General features: G+C 42.3%; 1 protein-coding gene across 2 annotated transcripts in view; it reads right to left on the reverse strand.

Moving 5' to 3' along the window:
- Nucleotides 1-8: 8 nt before the first annotated feature.
- DIXDC1 (DIX domain containing 1) overlaps nucleotides 9-22,327 on the reverse strand; it is a 59,660-nt gene continuing 37,341 nt past the window's right edge. For both annotated transcript variants that reach the window (XM_021696586.2, XM_021696587.2), the window contains 13 exons: nucleotides 19,906-19,995; nucleotides 18,690-18,743; nucleotides 17,113-17,163; nucleotides 14,868-14,972; nucleotides 14,382-14,435; nucleotides 13,824-13,916; nucleotides 13,673-13,744; nucleotides 12,803-12,892; nucleotides 12,297-12,458; nucleotides 11,747-11,813; nucleotides 5,638-5,743; nucleotides 4,548-4,656; nucleotides 9-3,381 (listed from right to left, as the gene is read on the reverse strand). In XM_021696586.2, coding sequence (XP_021552261.1) covers nucleotides 3,301-3,381; nucleotides 4,548-4,656; nucleotides 5,638-5,743; nucleotides 11,747-11,813; nucleotides 12,297-12,458; nucleotides 12,803-12,892; nucleotides 13,673-13,744; nucleotides 13,824-13,916; nucleotides 14,382-14,435; nucleotides 14,868-14,972; nucleotides 17,113-17,163; nucleotides 18,690-18,743; nucleotides 19,906-19,995 — 1,134 coding nt within the window. In that variant the 3' untranslated portion in view covers nucleotides 9-3,300. The remainder of the gene's footprint in view (nucleotides 3,382-4,547; nucleotides 4,657-5,637; nucleotides 5,744-11,746; nucleotides 11,814-12,296; nucleotides 12,459-12,802; nucleotides 12,893-13,672; nucleotides 13,745-13,823; nucleotides 13,917-14,381; nucleotides 14,436-14,867; nucleotides 14,973-17,112; nucleotides 17,164-18,689; nucleotides 18,744-19,905; nucleotides 19,996-22,327) is intronic.

A 22,327-nucleotide genomic window follows, 5' to 3' on the forward strand; every position in this document is an offset into this window, starting at 1 on the left:
TAATGGTATTTAGTTTGCAAACTCCATTTTATTCATGGTTTGTTTCTGCTTTTTTTTTTTAAATTAGTTCACAAATCTGGTACATACAGGCAGTTAAAACTGGTTATCACTTTGATAATCAGAAGCCTCTGGTATAACACAGTCTTCATGAAAACAAACAGGGAGAATGCATGGTGGTAATCTCTGAAAGCAATGGTTGCAAACATCCGTGTTTCTAAGAAAATATAACTTTACATATATATTTTAAGCAAGCTATACCTCTTACATAAATTCAGACAACAGGAGTGTACAATCATAACGCTTATTTTATGGAAAAAATGAAAATTATTATGACATAAATGCTCTTAAGTAATTAGAGTCCTCTTGGATTGGATGTAGAACATAAAGATATTTCCCTAATTTACAACCATCTTGGTCAAAAAGAGCTGAAATGTTAATCAGTAAGTAGGAATGCCATTAACTGAGTTTAACCCAAATTCTTTAGGTACAAATTGCAAAGCGTTCCAATTCCAGCTAATTTAGGGAACTGAGTGAGAATAGTCATCAGTTTTTAAATGACAACTTTTGAAGGAATTGAGCTTTCTTCTAAATTAGTTTTTGTGAGAGGATCATTTTTTTTTTTTTAATCTCACAGGTTTAGAGGTTATTTTATGAACTCTAAACATTCTAGTTCCTTAGTTTTTTAAAAAAAAGAATTTCAGTGTTAGGATGAACTATTTCACACAAATGTCACCAGGGGACAATACTCTGAATAAGTCAGGAGGCTTAGAGTGCAGCCATAGTGTAAAAAACAGGAATCTATTCAAACCAGAAGGAACCAATGCACACGCTTCCTCAGAAGGTTCCTGTCTTGAGAAACTGGAATGGGGATTACCAACACATTGTACACAAAAATTACTGGAGTGACATCCTGTTAATGGGGGTGTTTAGTTATTACCCATGGCATATGAGATTATTGAGCTGAAGAGGAAAAAATTATCTCATTCTCTCCCCTGAGCTCAACTTCAGCTTTCTAGGGAGGCACTAAGGCCGTGCAGCTCCTCTTCCAAAGGACAGAGATACAAAAGCCAAATAAGGTAGAGGACTTTGAAATTTTTCTCTCGTTTAATTTTCTCTGAAAAGCTAAATTCTACATAATGTTGAGAGTGTTTGCTCAAAGAAAACTGACAAGTAAAAACTTAAGAGACAGATAATCAAGATAAATTGTACTGGAAATACAATAACGAATTTTGGCCTGATAACCCTCATGCTGTCTTATAGCAAAACACTAAAATTCATGCAACAGAGAAATCGGTGACATGAGGACCTTTTCTCCAGACTTCTGGGGGGGGGGGGGAAGAGGGGGGGAGACAGACTCAGAATATCCTCTTTTCTTCTGTTTGCTTTCATAATGAATTATTCTTGCTTTTGACTGACTTTCCCAAACTTTCCCAGTCATTTCTAATGAGAAATTCTTCAGTAGGAGAAGATCAAGTAAACTTACTGAAAGATATCAGGTATCTTTTGAGCTCCTTCTGTCTGCTAGAGGAGCAATCAAATAGATTACGTAAAACTACCTCCACAATCAAAATGGCAGGTAGAATTAGAACCAGGAGTTAGTTGTCATTAGTATACTTGTAATAAAATAAAGCTTGTTCTAAAACCACAAGGGTAAGAAGAGAAGAGCCTGTATAAAAGCTACTGGGTTCTCTAGAAAATGGATACAGTATACAGAATGTGAGAACATACAGAACTCACACTCAAGTTATAAAAATAGACATGGTTCTCGGACAAAAAGCAAATGAGTACAAAAGAATTCTCCAAACATGAACTATTTTTAAAAGACACATCTATATAAAACAACAAAATGTTGTTTCAGAGCTCCAATGAGTAGTCTGTTGAAATAGCTGGAAAAGGGAGATGAACTAGAGACAGACAGGTCAAGAACCCAGAACTGACTTGTCTGACTCTCCTGGTTGGCAGTGTACATCAGTGGTCACAGGCCGACTGCTTTTGGGAATGAATGTGTGTGTGTGTGTGTGCGCGCGCACGCACATATATATGTATATACATACATACATATATATATATGGCTGATTAGTTGACGGTGCTTGGTAAATGACTGAGAAAACCCAAGTTATTAAGTAATCTCTGGAAGTTTAACTCTTTTCTTTTAGCTTCTACACTTGACAATGTTGCACATGAGAAAGGATTCCAGGTTTTTTTTTTTACCCAGAACCAACCCTGCCATTCACAACTCATGCTCCATGCCCCATGGTTCCTATTGTGCCCTCAAGGATCAACCTAGACTAAATATATAATAGAAAATAACTTGAAATGAAGAGGGGCAGACCAGTAACTCATGCTCAGGACTCATAAATCACAAATACTGAAATTAATGGTCTGTCTCCTTTTGACTGCAAAGGAGATACCATGAGCTAAAGGAAGTCATGAGAGAAAGAAAGTCAAGAAAATATGGGTAGCAGCACCTTTCCATACCCGCCTAGATTTTTAAGGAGACTTTAACTCCTTATTCCTTTCAAACACAAAGTTCGTCAGTTGGAAGGGGGAAGAAATGGCTCTACAGTGGAAGAGTCCCCAGAGAAAACTAGCAGTACATGAAATGTGCCCTCTGTGGGCTAAAGGACAAGTTGCAGAACCAGTTAAGACACAAGAGGCAACCCGAGGTCTTACTTCATCATGTTTTTAGCAAAGTATAGCACAATATGGGCAGCCCTTTTTCCATCCAATCAACAATTCAGCACCATCCATGTCCGGTCCAAAAAATTCCTGAAGAGTGGGCGTTCATCTTTGGTACCACCTCATGAGTTACTCTTGGTTTGCAGTAGCTGCAAAGAAGCCAAAAAGCTGGTACCTTTGCCTTGTCTGTGAGTACAAATGCTGGAACTCTGATTGCTGCAACCATTGAGGCCAACTAAAATAATACTGTAACACATAGGACTGATGCATCCAATTCCCAGGTTCCAGATAATAGCAGCCATGCCCCTACGGGAGCGGGATCGTCCATTCCCGTTGGTTAAGGCCTTCGGTTTGTTGTCCTCAGAGTAGAATAAAACACTGTGTTCCCACGGACAAGGAACTCCAGATGAACCCACGGTCTCCAGGTGCACCGGGGATTTTAAGTACCACATATGCTGGGCACAGCAACAGTACTGGCCCGGGGCCGTCGCACTTGGAGAAGCTTCTGTTTTGGCAGCACGGATTAGAAACTTCTTTGTGTTTTCTGGTTTGGGTCCTCTTTCCTGAGTGAAACAGCCAGGGGGTGCCAGGTTCCATAAGCCCCCACGCCAATACTCAGCATTAGTTCTCTCCATGGTCTTCTTCCACCCAGGCTACAATTTTCCCTTCCCACCCAGGGATGGCATCATCATCGTGGAAAACCTAGAGGAAGAAAAAAAGCCACAGTGAAAAAATAAGTAAGATAGGGAGTCTATTTAGACAGCTGCTGCTGATAAAACTAAGATCTCAACACAGAGGATAAGAACATACAGAGGAAAGCCCTAAGTTAGAGTCGATGTCCCTTTGGTTTCATCCCTAAAGTTATAACTAAATAGATATATAATATTTTTAATATATGTACTATGTTATTATATTTTGTATAATAGATTATGTATATTATATATAATACAATATATACTATAATATATCCTATTGTGTTGTGTTATTATATATTATTAAAATTACATAACATATATTCTTAGTTCCACATCTATGAAATGGCAAAAGCATCCCTAACCCTGCTTTGCTTATAGAGATTGATTAGAATTAATAAATTACCAACCATACAGCACTTTAGGGTCCTTAGGAGAAAGCAATAGCACAAGCATTACAAAAATGAGAAAGGGTAAAATTTTGGTCCCAGGTAAAAGGTTAGATAGAAGACCAAAAGAACAGGCAGTTCTTTTTATTCATTCATTCAATTTTCTAAGCCACTAATAGAACAGGGCTATTAAAGCATTTCAGTGTGGAAATATTTATGAAATAAAACATTGGCTTTAATCACAATGTGATTATGTCAGAACCCAGAACTCTCTTCCCTATATTTGGCAGATGGATTATAAAGAGGAGCGAAAGCCAAGAAAACAGTCAACGAGTTGAGAATAAGCATAGGAGACTTTCCAGAAGTTCCTCATTGTCATTATCTGAGAAACTACCATCATGATATACAGTTCCATATATTCATGCCTGTTTATTTTGCTCGACATAGGAAGCAGAAAGGTTTCTAAGATTTGGCTACAGATAGAGAAGGGACCCCAAAGCCAAGCCTTGATTCAAGCTTAGGTCCTTTTATTTTCACTAATAAAACTTTCTCCTTTTTGAAATAAAGAATTCTACCCCAGTTTGGTCAAAGTGATTAAGTCCTTGAACTGAAGAAGCTGTCAACTCCTTGTGCAATTCCCTGACCACGTCGGTCTAGAGTAATCAGACTGGTCTGAGGCTCTGGAAAATTCCTCTGACCTGGTTAGGGAACTCGAGTCCCTGAGGAGGAGGCTCTGGGGTTCAGGAATCACCAGCAATACCACCCAGACTCCCCAGGGATTCTGTACCTCCTCTTTGACAGTGCCAAACTCAGGATCCAGCGCTTTGAAGTGATACCGGTGATTTCCCTCCCGGTCAATAGCTGCTTTAAAATCCTTTAGTGTCACCTCCCCCAATCTGCAACAAAAGGCAAGAGCACTGAAACAGACTGTTTATCAATATTGTGGAAAGATGAGATGTTAGCTTTAAAGCCAGGCCCCTGCCAAAGACTCTCCAGGCAGAAACGGCATGGCCTTGCTAGGTCCCTGCCCCTGATAACCCAGACAATTCTACAACAGCAGAGGTTAGGGAGCCACCATGAGGGAAGGAGAATAGCATTACGGATGGGGTGATCTGAGAATTTAAAATAGATTTTTTGTTTCGGCAGCAGCCAGATCACTTTTCTCTGTTTTACTTTAGAACTAAGACATCATAAGGTCTCTGAAATCTAATTTATTGAACTATCAATATGTCTAAGTTCTCTTGATTTCCTTCTTTGCAACAATACTCCATTTCCCTAGGCTGGTAGAGTTAAATCAGACATCACTGTCTTCATCCTTCCAGCTTCGGAAAGCTCCCCTTTAGCCCAGACCAACTAAGCAAACTCTCCAGGAGAGGGACATCCTATTACCTCTCTCAGTTGTAGGTTCCAGAGTTTAAAAAGTCTTTCTTTCAAAGCCATTTACCTTACAAGGGAGTATAAATGAATGTTTGAAGGTTCTTAACATGAATTCTCAGTTGCTTAGATGCAATCATCAAATAGGACCAAGATCAATGACTAATAGCCCTGGAGAGCCAGGCTGCAATCCATGGCTATCAATGGGGGCTGTTTTGAGCCCTTAAAAAACGATTTTTCCTAACTTGGAACGTATCTGTGTATCAGGACTGGAAGCGCTATTATTGTGTCTGAACCTTGCAGCAGATCATGACTTGTCCCTTGTAATGCCACTGGTTAGTGGTGACACTGAAACTAGGTTCCCAATCTGTATTCTTACTACACCATACTGTTTCCCAAACACCGCTCAGCTCATTCAGTGGGCAGTAACGCATGATTATGCCTCCTGTCATTAGTTTGTCCTTTTGAAAAGTAAAAGAGAAATAGTGATCCCCAAATCTCACCTCTTTGGTATATTGACCATGAAGGGTGTAAGTGACCGGTCAGTGAAATAGAGCACTTTAGTGCAGGTGCTGCTGACAGCTGGAGAGCTCTGTGAGTGAGGCAACTCTGCAATCAGAGAGAGACTCCGTGGTCAGAATTTGCTCCCACCCCGCCCCCCATTTCCTGTCATTCAAAGTGCCCCAGGAGAATGAAGCTGCCTGAGGTCACAGCCCAGCTTTCACACCGTTGCAAAACACCAACCACGTCCACAGGGTATATGATCCACAGGAAGTCACCACTGGGGCCACGAAGCCAGGAGGTGCTTCAGACATGGACACTATCATGAGGCCACCATTTCTCACCCATTCCAGTATCTCTACCAGGGGATAATGAGTGTCCTGACAGGCATTGTTGCTCAGAGTCAAAAGAGGTCAAAGAAGCCAGACAAGATTTCCACTAAGGAAGAATGGACACACAGCAGGAGTTGCAGATGCTGCCAACATTTAGACAGTGGCACGACAATGCTCATGCCATTCATGAAAAGAGAAATGAGCAGGAACAAGAACCACAGAGCAAAGTAACCTCAGAAACTCCAATTCCAAGGGACTTCATGCTTCCACTGTGCAAGGTACAAGACTTATTTTATCCCTTAGCTACACAGAATCTATATGTATTGGTCCCATGGTTTGTGGGGTTTTTTTAATTTAATTTTATTTTTAAAGATTTTATTTATTCATTTGACAGAGAAAGCACGTCATCGGGGGAGCTGCAGGCAGAGGGAGATGCAGACTCCCCGCTGAGCAGGGAGCCAGACGCGACCCGGGGCTCCTTCCCGGGACTCTGGGATCATGAGCTGAGTCGAAGGCAGATGCTTAACAACTGAGCCACCCAGGCGCCCCCCAACCTCGGTCTTGAGGGTGGGGCATTTGCAGTGATCCTACACTCCCCCCAAGGGTAGACAACCTCTAAATATATGAGCCCAAGACAGTGTCCTACCAGGCTCCCAGGGGTAGACAGTTCTTTTCCTTTTTTCCATCCCCCTTGCCAAAATGGGTCTTCACCTTTGCCTGGGACAGGGAGGGAGGGGGAAACAGATGTGCTGCCCTTCCCTATTGGCTTAAGGCTTTTGTTCCTTAGAGAAGAATGTTTCATGCTTTTCCTGCAGTGGCAGCTGCTCCCCATCTCTGGGCCTCCACCACCAAGAAAGGTTTTCTCTAGACTCTCTTCCCACAACCAGTATTTTTCACAAGCACCCAACTGAGGTCCATAAAGAGCCTGCAAGTGTGTGCAAACTCCTCTTGCATCTGTGGCCCCAAGGGTTCCTCTCCTCTCTGCTTAGCCTTGACCAATTACAATCCTAGCTGAATTCTTCCATTCTTCTTGTATGGTGGCACCATCTTCCTCCCGTGCTCTGCCAAAAGTACACCAGTGCTTGCATCCAGTCTCTCCTTGGAAGCACGCGTTTGTACTCAGACTAGTCGGTTGCCCTATGATGTCATCTCTCTCATGGGTTCAAGAAAGTTATGATATTTTTTAGGTTACCCAACTTTGTCTTATTATTAGCGTAGGAGCAAGACTCCTTCCAGCCTTCTACATCCTAGCCAGAGGTTGGATATTACTTTTTTTAACTAACTTTTTTTAAAATGGAGGTAAAATTCACATAACACAAAACTCACCATTTTAACCATTTAAAGTGTACAATTCAGTGGCATTTAGTACATTCAGTGTTATGTCACTCTAACTACTATCTAGTTCTAGAACAGCTTATTATCGCAAAAGGAAACCTCATACCCATTAAGCAGTCACTCCTTCCTAATCTTGGCATCTGTCTGATGTACTCTATTTGTTGTCTCTATGGATTTGCCTATTCTGGACTTTTCATATCAAAGGATTCATCCAATTTATACCCTTTTGTGTCTGGCATCATTCACTTAATGTTTTCAAGGGTCATGTTGTAGCATGTATCCGTACTTCATTCCTTTTAATGGATGCATAATATTCCATTGTGTGCACATGTCAGAATGTGTTTAAACATTCATTGGGTGATGAGCATTTGGGTTGTTTCCACCTTTTAGCTATTGAGTATAATGCTATGTACATGTGTGTGCAAATTTTTTTTTTCTGAATACCTGTTTTTATTTTTTTAATTTAAGATTTTTTATTTATTTATTTGACAGAGAGAGACACAGCGAGAGAGGGAACACAAGCAGGGGGAGTGGGAGAGGGAGAAGCAGGCTTCCCGTGGAGCAGGGAGCCTGATGTGGGGCTCGATCCCAGGACCCCGGGATCATGACCTGAGCCGAAGGCAGACGCTTAACGACTGAGCCACCCAGGCGCCCCTGAATACCTGTTTTTAATTCTTTTGAGTATATACCTAGGAACGGAATTGCTGGATCATACAGTAATTCTATATTTAAGTTTTTGAGGAACCACCAAACTGTTTTCCACAGCAGCTGTACCATTTGACATCCCCACCAGCAATGTATGAGAGCTTCCATTTCTCCACATCCTCAACACTTACTTTTCATTCCTTTAGAACTAAGGTATCTCACTGTGGTTTTGATATGCATTCCCTAATGACTCTTGGTTTTAAACATCTTTTCATGTGTGGATTGGCCATTTGTTTATCTTTGGAGAAATGCCTATTCAAGTCCTTTGCCTGTTCGTTATTGGATTTCTTTGTCTTTTGTTGTCAGTCTGTAAGAGTTCTTTATGTATTCTGTATCCTAGATCCTTATCAGATATATGATTTTCAAGTATTTTCTCCTATTCTCTTTGTCTTTTCACTTTCTTTTCCCCTGTCTTTTCACTTTCTTGATAGTGTCCTTTGATGCAAAAAAGTTTTTAATTTTGATGAAATCCCAATTTCCCTATTTTTTCTTTTGTTGCTCATGCTTTGTTCTCTTTTGTTGCTGACTGAGAATCCAAGGTCATGAATATTTTCCGTTTTTCTTCTAAGAGTTTTTAGCTTTAGCTCTTACATTTACATCAATGATCCATTTTTAATTTTTGTACATGGTGTGAGGGTGTGAGGTAGGGGTCCATCTCTACTCTTTTGCATGTGGATATCCAGTTGTCCAGCACCATTTGTTGAAGAGACTATTTGCTGGTCAAATGACCAGAGATGCATTGGTTTTATCTGAACTCTCAATTCTATTCCACTAATCTACTGTACTACTTTTTTTTTTTAAGATTTTTTTTTTTTTGAGAGAGAGAGCACACAAGAGGGGTGGTGGGGCAGAGTGAGAGGGAGAAGCAGACTCTCTGCTGAGCAGGGAGCCCAATGCAGGGCTCACTCCTAGAACCCTGGCATCATGACCTGAGCCAAAGCAGATGCTTAACCGACTGAGCCACCCAGGCGCCCCTCTACTGTATTACTTTTTAAATCTGAAATAATTATTATTGTTTTCCCTTAAGAGTAAAAGGCAAGGGCGCCTGGGTGGCTCAGTCGTTAAGCGTCTGCCTTCGGCTCAGGTCATGATCCCAGGGTCCTGGGATCGAGCCCCGCATCGGGCTCCCTGCTCAGCGGGAAGCCTGCTTCTCCCTCTCCCACTCCCCCTGCTTGTGTTCCTGCTCTCGCTATCTCTCTCTCTGTCAAATAGATAAATAAAAATCTTTAAAAAAAAAAGAGTAAAAGGCAAAAAAAGAAGTGGATTCAGAGAGAAGATTACTCTTTAAGGAGATCTGGCTGTGATGAAATGGAGAAAGACAGGGCATAAGGCAGAGGGGAATAATTGGAAGGTATTCTGAGAGTATTAACATTTGCCTGCACCTCTTAAATGCCACACACTATACCACATTATTTGCATACAATATTTCACTTAACGCTCCTAATCCCTCAAGATTATCTCCATTTCATGAACAAGGAAACTAAAATTCAGTGATATGAACACCCTTGCGCATGATCACACACTCTGCTGAGAGCCAAAACTGCACCCCAGATTTGTTTGATTCCATACTCCATATTTTTCCCACTCTACTTTGTGTCCAGTTTTGGACACAAAGCTTGAAATGCCTTTCTACCTACAGGGAGATATCTAGTTGTCATTCAGAAATACGGCCCTGAAACTCAGAAAAGGGCTGAGGTTAGAGATTAAAGTTTAAAAATAATCAGCACATTAAGAGTAATGTGACTTCAGTGTAAGTCACTGAACACAGCAAAATATAATGGAATGCAATATGTGGAGTGGAAGGGATTATCTAAAAAAAATACGAAAAGGCCTAGGTCTAGACCTCCCATGGATCCCAGGACACATCGACATTCAAGGGTTTGACAGAGAAGACAAGAGAAGGACACTGTTGAGTTCAATGGTCTGCACATCCAAAGAGGGCAAACGTCCATCCTGTTCATCTCTGTATCTCCTGTGTCTGACACAGGTACTACATAATGGATGCTCAATAAATATCTGCTGAATGAATAACTGATTGGCATTGAAGTTAAAGAGGAAGAACGTGTACAGAAGGAGACTATTCAACAACAGTAAGTGATTTGGAAAAGTCAATGGAAGATAAGGTTTGAAAAGTAACCACTTTGATTAAGGCCGAGAAGGTCAACATTGATCCAACAAAAAGAACACTAAGTGGATTAGCTGAGTAACAGTCGACTGGCGGCTTGAGTAGTGAATGGGAAGAAAGGATGGAAAGAGGACAAGTGGTAGACTATTCTTTCAGGGTTTGGTGGAGGGAATAAGAGAAAAAAGTCAGCAGCTAGAGGGCCAGCGAGTTACGCAAGCTTTTGTGTTTTCAGAAGAGAGACCTTGTAGCTCATTTGTGAATAGAGAAATCAGATTAACATCCTAGTTTACAAGCACCTATGAATTTATTTGCAGTACTGGGGATAAGTACTACAAATACACAAAAGGGTTTTTGCAGGAATGGAGGAATTTATCAGACTTTTAAAGAATAATTTCCAAATATTTAGACTTCTCTGTACTGGCAGTTTATATTAACCTAGAGAAAGTACTGAAGGGGATGACAATAAAATAAAAAGAGGGGCGCCTGGGTGGCTCAGTTGGATGAGCGTCTGCCTTCAGCTCGGGTCACGATCCCAGGGTCCTGGGATCAAGTCCAGCATAGGCCTCCTTGCTCGGCAGGGAGCCTGCTTCTCCCTCTGCCTGCCGCGCCCCCTGCTTGTACACACTCCCCTCCACCCTCTCTCTGACAAATAAATAAAATCTTAAAAAAAGAACAGAAATGACTGTTCCAAAACAATGCTAGAAAAAGAAATTGAAACTAATTCTGGTACTAATATAATTTGTTCTGTTCCCAGTGTAAATCCCTCATTCAAGAAGAAAAGGTACCTGGGGGCTTACATATTATTTTATTTACCCTACAAAAAACATTTTACCTTTCTTATTGTGCCAATATCTTAAGTGTCTTACTTTGTTTTTTTTATTAATGTAGTTTTCAAAATTGCATATGGAACAGACAAAATTGGTTACAGTCAGCTTTTTACTATTTGGTTTTTGTAGATTATTATGGACTTTTAGATTAGGCCTGGGTAGACCATAAAAAGATAAGAAAATGTGGACATTATTAAAGCAAAAGGTAACATACACGATAAAAGAGAAATTACAGGCAGCGTAGGTTTCCAGCATGTTTGAAGGAACAGGGAAAGGACTGTAAGGAGAGGGCACAGAGCAGGTTAAAGTACTTCTCAGGCGTGGCCACTAAGTGGCGCAAATCTTTTGCAGGACTCAAACTGAAAGACCTGCACACCCGGTTTTAAGGAAAATCTCCAAAGAAATTAAACTTCCTGCCTTCAGGAAGGACTGGAAATTTTCTGTGCTATTTGGGACTGTAGAATGGTTTGTGTGTGTTCTTGTTGTCTTATATTTTGCTGTATTCAGTGTAAATGTTTTGATATTGTAGATTTTCCAAAGATATTTTAGCCTGAGTCAGCAGCATCCTGCAAGTGGCTAAATGGTACTTGGGGTGATGGTGGTGATTTCGATGGTATGTATCTTCAGAGTCCTAGAAGTAACTTGATTTAAGTATTGCTATAGAAACAATGTAAGAGTGAAGTATCACAAGAGAAATTCTACTCTCAAAATGTTGGTAGCAAGAAAAACACGAAATTTCTGATCTAATGTGCTAGGGAGTCCTTCCTGAGCAATAATGAGTACTTACTTGAATTAGGGGGCCAGGACTCCCGGTATTCACTACCTGCTTGAGCTCTGGGTGACTTGCCCCGAACCTGAGGAACCACACGAAAATGTGAAGAGTTATGATCAGTAGGAGAATTTATCCAAGAAATTTAAATCATAAAACTGTACCTGAAATATATACTTTTCTACCACATCTTCCACAGTATATAAAATCGGACAGTGTATCCTAACAATAATGATGTACATTTATAAAAGGCTTTCTAGTTTCCAGTGCATTTTCCCATATTATTTCCACATCCAATGCCAAGCTCATTCAGGGGAGAAGAGGAAGGGCAAGAAGCAGTAAAGAGAGACCCCCCCCCGTGGGGTCAAGAACCACAATTCCTTAAACACGCAATTTCTAGGAGCAAGAGTTACCACGAACGCCTTTCCTGATGAAGAGTCGGCTCCGTTTAGAGGAAAACCTTGGACAGGGTCTTCCTGTCTGTTAGCATGGCCCTCATTAAACTAAACTTGATCAAACTAAGTTCTTGGGTGCTTGCCCAAGAGAACCAGCCCAGGAAGAGCATTACCCTTCTGTCCTGTTTCTTCTGGGTCTCCATGGCGTGCAAGCGCTCCATCAGGCTGGAGATGCCCTGCTCCAGGCTGTCGATGGTGTGGTGCTGAGGGTCGTGGCCACTGAAGCTATTGCGCAGGCTGCGGAGCGCGTCACGAACGAGCTGCAGGTCGCTGGTCTGTGGGCAGAAGGGAGGTGCCGCTGAGCAGGCATGGCGCCGTACGATTAACCACATCCCAAACGCCGGGCTTAAGTTGGTACAGGAGAGAGCCTCCCAGGACAGGTCTTTTATTTTCAAGGGAGGAGGTGTGAACGGTAAGAAATTTTCCTTCACAGAAGTGGGCCTACTGTTTGCCCGCTAATTATTCATGGTGGATAGCAAGAGCTTCACATCTTACGCACTCAACAGATGCAAGAATTTGGGAACTGGGGTATAAAAGGCCCAGGGCGCTGGCAAAGGCTAGGCTACTCTTCTGGTTTTAGCTGGAAGGGGAGGTCTGCACGCAAACCCTAAGAACCTACCCCTTTGTGAGTGATTGAAGCAGCTCCTTTGCCAGCCACAGGAAGGAGAAAACCATTGCTTTGAGAGTTGTGACTGTTGTAGTTGGTCACCTATAGCAGCAAGAAGAAGTGATGCTTGTTATAAGGGAGAATTCCAAACCAAGATGTCCTGTCTTACTTTTCTTATTTACACTTATCCCTTCCTGACAGAGTATATCATTGTGTATTTGTTCATGTCGCTCTCAGAAAGTAAGCCTCATGAGTGCACAGACTTTTTTTTTCCCCTCCTTTTGTTCACTGCTGTAACCCCTGTACTTGATACTTGGTTGGCACTGTTGAATGAGGAATGAGCAAAATGGAAGCCTCAGCCTGGAGATGCCCAACCTCGCCTCAGCCCGGCCACCAGAGGGCCTGAGAATGCTGCTCCAGCACCTCCAGACTTCGCTTTGGTGAGGAAAAAAAAAAAAGAAGAATGACTAATATTTTTTGAGCCTGACTTTGTGCCAAGTGGACTATTCATTTTCCAGATGAGTCATTTCTTTTTCTTCTTTTCAGATGAATCTTCTTTTTTTTTTTTCAATGACTCTTATTTCTAAGGCTCAAAGCAAAGCAAATTAAGGTCACACAATGGCAGCAAGTATGAAAAGCCAGAATTCGAAACCAGATTTTCTTTGCCTGGAACCTGCACTCTTTTTAAAATTTTATTAAGTTTTATTTATTTAAGTATTCTCTACACCCAGTGTGGGTCTCGAACTCAAGGCCCTGAGATCAAGAGTCGCATATTGTTGCGACTGAGCCAGCCAGGAGCCCCTGGAACCTGCACTCTTAACCCCCTCACCAAATAGCCTCTTTGATCCTGCAGATGTGGGGGGGGGGCAAGGTGCCAGTTACCTCATCTGCCTCTCTTTTCATACAGCGAGCCAAAAGGACGTCTTTCTGTTCCAGCTCCCGCTCTAGATCCACCTGCAAATAAGAGACTGAATCAGAAAAGGATGTCTTCGGGCTGGAGGGGCAGGAAGTCAGTGTGTGACTATGTTCCCACCTGCTGGTAACTGGCCTCAGAAAGCTTCCGGAGGGCTTCTTCCAGCTTGGCCTGGTGCTGCTGGAGGAGGCGCTCCTTCTGCCCCAGCTCTTTCTGCAATTGAGACAGAGCTTTCAGACGGTAGCAAAGCCAAGCGTGCTGAACAGCTCACCGCGGGCCCGGCAAGTTCCACCCGAGCAAAGGAGAGCCTCAGGGGGAAGAGTCCTTTCCTCAAGCTACACAGGAAGAAATTCCACACCGTAGTCATGTGACACCACAGAGGAGTCTTGGAAATGTAAGGAGGAGGGAACTACCATTTGTAGGAGGACCACTACATGCCACGCATGCTAGTTAGACATAAAGGTTGAGATGGAAGTTTCCAGACAACTACTTCTATACTCCTTCTCGTAGACATGCTATCTATTCTTCAGGGTTATCGAATCAAAGGCACGCAGAAGGTTTCCTTGCAGAAAGCAGCAATGAGAACTGGGTACTTAAGAGCTCTTTGAACAATAGCAACAATAGAACATCCATAAAAGGTCAAATGGAAATCCTTTCCAAACTGATATGCATACTTACTTGATATTCTCCCAAGAGCCGGTTCCGCTCATCTAGCTTCCTCTGCAGGTCCACCTGCAAGAAGGAAAAGAGAGAATTAATTGGCACAGAGGTATTGTCTGCCAAGCCCGGTAGGGAACCAGCTATGTAGTAACCAGGTGGATGTTGGCTACTAGAGTATAGAGCACAGAGAGGGCACAGCTATGGTGAAAACACACAGCTGCCCTCCGGCTGCTCTCGGTTTCAGTAGGATAATCAACCGGTCGCACCACAGTTTTGCCTCTATCTCAGTGTCCTCAAAATTGAAGGGCTCGAGGCCAGTGTGAAATGGGCTTCCAGCCAGGAACAGAGATGAATCTAACAGGAAGTAAAACTAATTGCAGACATGGAGGGCGGGCACCTCAGAAATAAGCTAAGAGAGATTAGGATGGCATGTCTAACAGGACTTCACGTATCCTATTTTGCTATTGGGGCTCAATGAGGTCCAAGTTCATTCATTTAGCTCACATTCTGGTTGTGCAGCTCATCTTTGTCCATATTTGCCCTCAGCAGTTCTTGTTTGAGCTGAAGAACAGATGTGTCCTGTTGAGTCAACCTCTGCTGCAAGGCATCCTGGGGAAAAAAGCATACTCATTACTGTGGTCCCAATTAATCAATCAGCCAGTTATCACTACAAGTTTTAAACCCCTTACTGCGTATCCAGCATTAGTTCTGGCAAACTGGGAGACAAAAAGAGTATGAGGTCTTGCTATAAAGAGATGAGCAGGAATTATTCTGTCCCTTTCCAGGATGCTAGCAACTAAAGCAAAGTCCTATCCATCGTCCTACGTAGCTGACTGAAACCTGATTTTTCCTCCACCTATTATTCACCCCTACCCTCCACTGCATTCCTGGCAGCATGATGCCCTAGAGAGAGAGTCAGTGCCCTTTGGGATCCGACAGACCGAGATTCAAATTACAAGTCTACTGCTTACCTTCACGACAGTGACCATGGACAATGCTCTCGCCTTCCTCCCACCGTGGCTTTCTCATCCGTATCTTGGGCATTTAAATACTGAATCTAGATGAGCTCTTTTTCCTTCTCATTCTCTGCCAAGCCCCCATCTCCTAGAGGGCTGGACCCTATTTCTGCCTGCCACCCTGTTCACACAGAATCCTTGGAATCACTCCCACCCTGTCTTCCAGAGTGTTGCTCCCACCCTGCTCCCATTGCCTTCCAATGCCGAGTCTGGACCAGGATTGGGATTATATTTCCATGCTCAGAACTCTTCTTGGACTGATGGTTTCTCTTCCACTGTCTACGATCTTACCAGCTTTAGGGTATCTTTCCCTCAGCTTGGAACCTCTTGGTTCCTACCATGCCTAAGAAATGTGGGTTGTACATACTTAAAAGGGTCAGCTGGAACACATTTTTCCAACCATGGTGGCCTGATATGGAACTCATGGATTGGAGCTGCACTGCAGTGTATCTGCCCTGACTTTTCTCTCTTTACAGACTGCAAAGCAATGGTGCGGGCTCCAGAGAATGTGAGGGTCCATTCTTAAGCCACGACAGTACGTGCCAAAGGTTGTCCAAGATGCCCCTTGGCATCAGCAGTTCAGAGAACTTTTCCCAAAGTGTTAGTAAGTGTTGCATGGGAGAAAAGGCACTTCTGTGGTTAATAATTTCAAACTTTTTTAAGCCAACCTTTCTATGACAGACTTTCTCAGGTCCTTTAGTATAGTGTTATTCACTGGGACTCTTCCAGCCTACAGGGCCCTTCTCAAGCTTATTTGAGCACAGAACACTTTGTTTTCTGAAGTATCTCAAAGGATTAAGGCTATGAAATACACTCTGACTCTGACAAACACTGCTGAGCTGCCCTCCAGTCTAGCCCATGAATGGGAGTGCAGAGAAGAAGGGAAAAGCAGCAGCTTAAGAACATCTTTTCACACTTCTAGGTGTTTATTCAACAGATACATTCCCACTTGGGTGAAACAACATATATTCAAGGCTGTTAGCCAGATCACTGTATTAGTAAGAGACTGGAAATATCCTAAAAGACCGTCAATAGGAACTGATTACATTATCATATAAATACACATTGGCATACTATGCAGCCATAAAAAAAGATCTAGAAAGGTCTTTATGTATCAATAGAATGATCTCCAAGATACGCTAAGTAAAAAAGGTCAACATGTCAAGCTGCATGTATAATATACTATTATTTGGGGAAAAAATCATATACATACATATTTATTGATAACGGCCAAGTTACCTCCAGGAAAGGGAGCGGGGGGGGGGGGGGGGGGGGGGGGGGGGGGGTGGAGAATATGGCAGGACGACAGATTTTTCAAGGATTATCTTTTTAGACCTTCTTCACTTCAGGCCATTTAATATTATTAACTACTCAAAAACTATGTAAATTACAATGTTTAAGAGGACATTCTTCTTTAGAATTGAAGAAAACTATAAAAACTGATTGTTTTACATACAAAAACTGCCAGGGTGCCATAGGGGGGGAAGGGACAGCGCCATGAGTCGTAACCACCAGAAATAAGCCTCAGCAAAACACAGGTATTTTCCTCAACGTGTCTCACTTCCCATCCACAAAGCACTTTCTAGCATCACACGGCCTGTCCAAGGCTCCTGCAGATGTATACAAGCCCACAGACCCAACTACCCTCCTCCCACTCCCACCCATGCTCAGCAGTAGATAGCTTTACCAGGTAGAGTTTGTTTATTTAAAAGGTTAAATGTCTTCCTTTTTACCTTTATCCCCTGTAAGTTTCTGGCTTCTTGTTTACATTTCAGCAGCTCCTTCTGTAAACCAAATATAGTTAGATCAGATGGTAGCATCTGGGTTGCATCAGAAGCATTACCTCATTCTGTCAGTAAGAACACAAAACTCAGATAACCATTCCATGAATAATTAACCCTCTCCTGAGGCAGGAAGCAGGTCCGGTCCAGTAAACTCCGCTGCCTCACAGAGACAAGAACGAGACCCATCCCGTTCTTCCCTGTGCTACCCAGGCCCAAATGCAGGTGGAGAAGTCTTGCCAAGAAAGAAGATACCACGCATCCCCACAGACTGTCATTCCTACATTTAGTACTCTTCACTGACAGGAAAACCTAATCCTGATCATCTAAGTCTCCCTTACTGAAACACACAATCATATCTTAATATGCCTACCCCCAATGTCATTTGTTCAGCAAAGGGTTAGAATACTTTCGATTGTCCAAGTGGGCATTATTCTTTATAAATCAAACAAAAACACATTTAGCCCAATAATGAAATACTAATCATCCACCCTTTACAATGGATTAAATACATGTATATAATTGTCATTAGGAAAGATTTTAGGAGAGGAACACCCAGACCCCAGACCCTACTCTCTTCTTTTTCTATTGAATCACATCAAGAGTTTGGAATTACCATATCTAAAATGGGGAATTCCTAACATGGGCTCCACAGATGGACTCGAAAGTAATTCTACTAAAAATTCAAGTCAGTTGAGTGTGTGTGCATATTCCTGGAGAGAGCGCTAATGTCTTTAGTCATATACCTATGACTCCAAAAAAGTTAAAACCCACTGAACTAAAAGCATTCTGGGAAGAAGTCATTATAAAGGACCATACTGGACTATAGTTAATAATACTGTATTGTGTATTTGAAAGTTGATGAGATAGTAAATGTTAAAAGTTCTCATCTCACCACACATAACTATGTGTGGTGGTGATCATTTCATAATGTATGCATATATCAAATCAATATGTTGTATACCTTATAAATTATTAAAAAATTATTTAAAAAAGACCATACTGGGGGCACCTGGGTGGCTCAGTCAGTTAAGCGTCTGCCTTTGGCTCAGGCAGTGATCTCAGTGTCCTAGGATCCAGCCCCTCGGCAGGCTCCCTGCTCAGCGGGGAGTCTGCTTGTCCCTCTCCCTCTGCCCCTTCCCACCTCGTGCTCTCATCCACGCACGTGCACGTTCTCTCTCTCAAATGAATTTTAAAAATCTAAAAAAATAAATAAATAAAAACAAAAAAGACCATACTGATATTAGACCCATTTTTAATTAAAAAAGAAAAATTATGAAACACTTAAAACATAAAGAAAGGTAGAACCAATGACACAGATAACTATTACTCACCACCAAGACTGAAAAGACATTACCTTTTTGCCATATTTAGGACCTGTCTCTCTCTTTCAATTAAAGACATAAAACAGACACAGCTCAAGTCCCAAGTCTGCATCCCTTCCTCTATATCCATCACTGTTCTGACGCTGGTGTGTGATATTCCCATAAATTTTTTCAAAGGGAAAAAAGGCACATGTTCTGACATACCTTTAGGTCCTGATTCTCCTCCCTGCTCTGATCCAGACGACTTTGGATTATAATCTAAATATAAGGCACAAAGAGATGGCTATGCAGCTATGCTGTGGAATTCAGAGGTCATTCATTCAACAAATATTTACTGAGCACCTTTTTGATGCTAGCCTTGTACTGTGAATTCAGAGAAGAACAGGCGGCGGCTCCCCGCCGGCCCTGATGGAAGCACACGCACAGGGCAGTGCAAGGAAAGGACTGTGGATGAAGTTCAGACAAGTGTGTATGTGCTGGGTCCCGGGGGGTCGGAGAAAAAGCAAAGGGATGACAAAATGAAGCTTGCCTTGGAGGTAAATTATTGTTGCTGTTTATTAGAAAACGAATTAGAGGAGGACAGGAGAGGGATCAGGAAAACCAGCTGGAAGGTTGCTAGCATACTGGACGGAGGCCTGAATTAAGGTGGTGGCTGTGTGAATGGAGAGAAGTGGATGGAAATATTTAAAAAGTGAACAGACAGAGCTGGGTGACCTACTGGACCTAGAGGGAAGGGCCAGAAGGATTCAAGGATGATATTTTGGGTATCTGGGTGGATGGACAGTGATCAGAAACAGAATGCAAAGGGACAAGTAGTTTTGGTGGTGGGGAGAGAAAAGCTGTTTAATTTACGACTCAATGAAGTGAGATGCTTATGGGACATGTAAGTGGAGATGATCAGCAGGTGGTTACATGCTGCACATACAAATCTACAACTCCGCAAAGAGAGCTGAGCTAGAAATCAATATTTGAGAAGCAACATCTGAGTCAGGCGGGGAGTGGCGCCATGGAGGCAGATAATACTGCCCAGGTGAACGGATAAGACAACAGAGGGCCCAGAGGGGAACTCTGAGGAGCACCGGCATTTAAGGCATCAGCAGAAAAAGAGATGCTTCAAAGGGAACTTGAATGTAAACTCTATGAGGGTGATGTCTTAGGTCTGCTTTGTCATCACCGAATCTCCACTACCTTGAAACTGTGCCAGGCACGTAGTTGGCACTCAATAACTATTTGTTGATGAGGGAGGGAGGGAGGGAGGATGGAAGAAAGAGTAGTCAAAAATATATGCGGAAAACCCGGAGAGGCGGAGTCAGGGAAGAGAGCATTTCAAGAAGGTGAGGACAACAGAGTCAAAAGCTAAAAGTAAATCAAACACAGAAACCAGATTATCTGGTGTCCAGTCACAAAAGAAGGAACTCACCAGTTGTTCCTCAGGATTGACTCCTGGTTCACAGAGGGCCAAGGGCCTCTCCTGTTCATCTTCAGGTAAGGATCCATTGAGCAGTAAGGCCTGAATAACCACAGAAGCAGAAAGAAAATGGACTCCCATCAGATGACTGAGTCCAGAGTTGAGCTTGCTAAGCTTTTCCTAAATTGAAATCACAACTGAGCTTCCTATCAAAATCTCCTTGGTAATTTCTGGTCCTTAGATACCTCCAATTTTTCATCTTGGGTCTATCGGGAGTTCCTTTTGTCGGGCTCATGCTTAGGACCCTTTCATCTCTCTGGATGCACCTGAATCATCCACTCCAAGTCTCCTTGGCCCCAGCTGCTCAAAATGAATTCTACAACCGGAAAGTGAACTAAAAGCAGTAAGAATTATCCTTCCTTAGATAAGTTCATTACAATGAATTATTTTAAATACATTTAGGGGCGCCTGGCTGGCTCAGTCTGTAAAGCATGCGACTCTTGATCTCAGGGTTGTGTATTCGAGCCTCATGTTAGGTGTAGAGATTACTAAAAAATGAAAAAAAAAAATCTTAAAAAAATAAAATACATTTAGAGCACTGACTTGGGTTTGTTGGATTTTTGTTTGTTTTAATAACTCTGAATTTTTACTCCCTAGGGCAACCTGTATAGAACAAGAAGGAAAACGTATTTACAGAGAGATGTCCTCCTTCATTTCCACTCCCCACACCAGGCTTTGCTTTCTTTAGAATATGGAGGGGAGGCACATTTACCCTGAAGCTAAGGAAGCTCAAACCCTAGGGCCCCTCACATGCACTGACCCTCCCAAAGCCCCGATCTAATATTGTACACTTGACCCTTGAACAACACGGGTTTGAACTGCACGGGTCCAACTGATAATGAAGTTTTTTTTACAAAATACAGTACAGTACTGCAAGTATATTTTCTCCTCCTTATGACTTTAACATTTTCTATTCTCTAGCTTACTTTAAGAACACAGTATGTAATACATATAACAATCAAAACAGGTGTTAACCAACTGTTTATGTTATCAGTAAAGCCTACAGTCAACAGTAGGCTATTAGTAAAGTTTTGGGGGAGTCAAAAGTTACATGCAGATTTTCGACTGTGCAGGGGTTTGGTGCCCCTAGCCATCCCCCACCCCAAATTGTTCAAAGATCAACTCATAATCTGTAATCTTATTCTTAAAGAAGGCCCCCCAAAACTGTATTCTTTAGCACTCACAAAACTTGGAACTGCTCATGCAGGTAGGTATCATGAGACCTATCAGCTCAGTGAAAGATTTAAGAGTGCGTCCCCATTTTATATTTCAATTCTGTCTCAATTCAATCAAGAGTTACAGAGGTTAAATCCTGTTTCAATAAATATAACACAAATTAACATCACAAATGCTGGTATATAAAAACTGTTTAAAATCCAGCCACTGGTTGGTCTACCAAGCACTAACTAATAATAAGACGTTAGTAAATCAAATGAATTTGGCTATCCCATGGAGTGTGGCAAAAGGTGTAAGACAACTATAAGACACCACGGGGAGCTAAGGGAGAGCAACGTCACAGAAGCACTAACTCTGTTAGTGGCAAAGTGTTGAGCGGGCTCTAACTGAGGCATACTAATAAGTCAGAAATCCTGGATGTGGCTTAGCATGCAACTTACTCATCACTGAAAGAGTTAAGAAGCCCAGTGGATGCTGTGAGCCCCATTGTATTCTATAATGGAACTGAATTCTCATTGTGATCATGTGGCTGTGAATTAAAACAACTCTGTTTGCAGGGAATATTAGGGTGCTGACTTTCTGCCTGTCAAATCTCTTCTTTTTCTGTCTAATCTGCCATCGGATTTCTCCCAGCCTGAAAAATGCAAACTAAACCAAAAGCCAAACTGATGGATATCTATGTTCATATAATGCAAATCATCCTGGGAAAGGCCTGGTTGGATATGATCCCAAAGTTAGCACACATTAATTAAACCAGTCCTTAATGGAGTGGCAGATAAGAGATCTCAAAGGCAGACATTTAAAAAAATAACAAAGCCAATGGGGAAAAATCAACAACTCTCCTTGGGAATGTTTAGGCAGTAAACATTCCTCCAGCCCTTGTCAGCTCCTGGGGCATATGTTATGCAAACTGTTTCTCCACAGTACCAATCTCCTTTTTTCTTTCAGAACCCTTTGTGTCCCCACCCCGTTGCTGGCTGGCTGGGAGCACGCCCTCCACCGCAGGCCGGTAGCCAGAGCCACTCACAGAATGTGGGCTTTGTTTACATATCCATAAATATTTGACAATTCAGAAGCAGTGCAGTTCCCAGCACAAACAGAAAGGAATATTCCTAGGCAATTTCAGGGTCATCAGCACATTACAAGGGCTCCCGCAAACAGGGACAGACGCACAAAGACAGAGGACCTGGGGGGGGGG

This window comes from Neomonachus schauinslandi, chromosome 11, assembly GCF_002201575.2.
Source record: "Neomonachus schauinslandi chromosome 11, ASM220157v2, whole genome shotgun sequence".
NCBI classification, from domain to species: domain Eukaryota; kingdom Metazoa; phylum Chordata; class Mammalia; order Carnivora; family Phocidae; genus Neomonachus; species Neomonachus schauinslandi.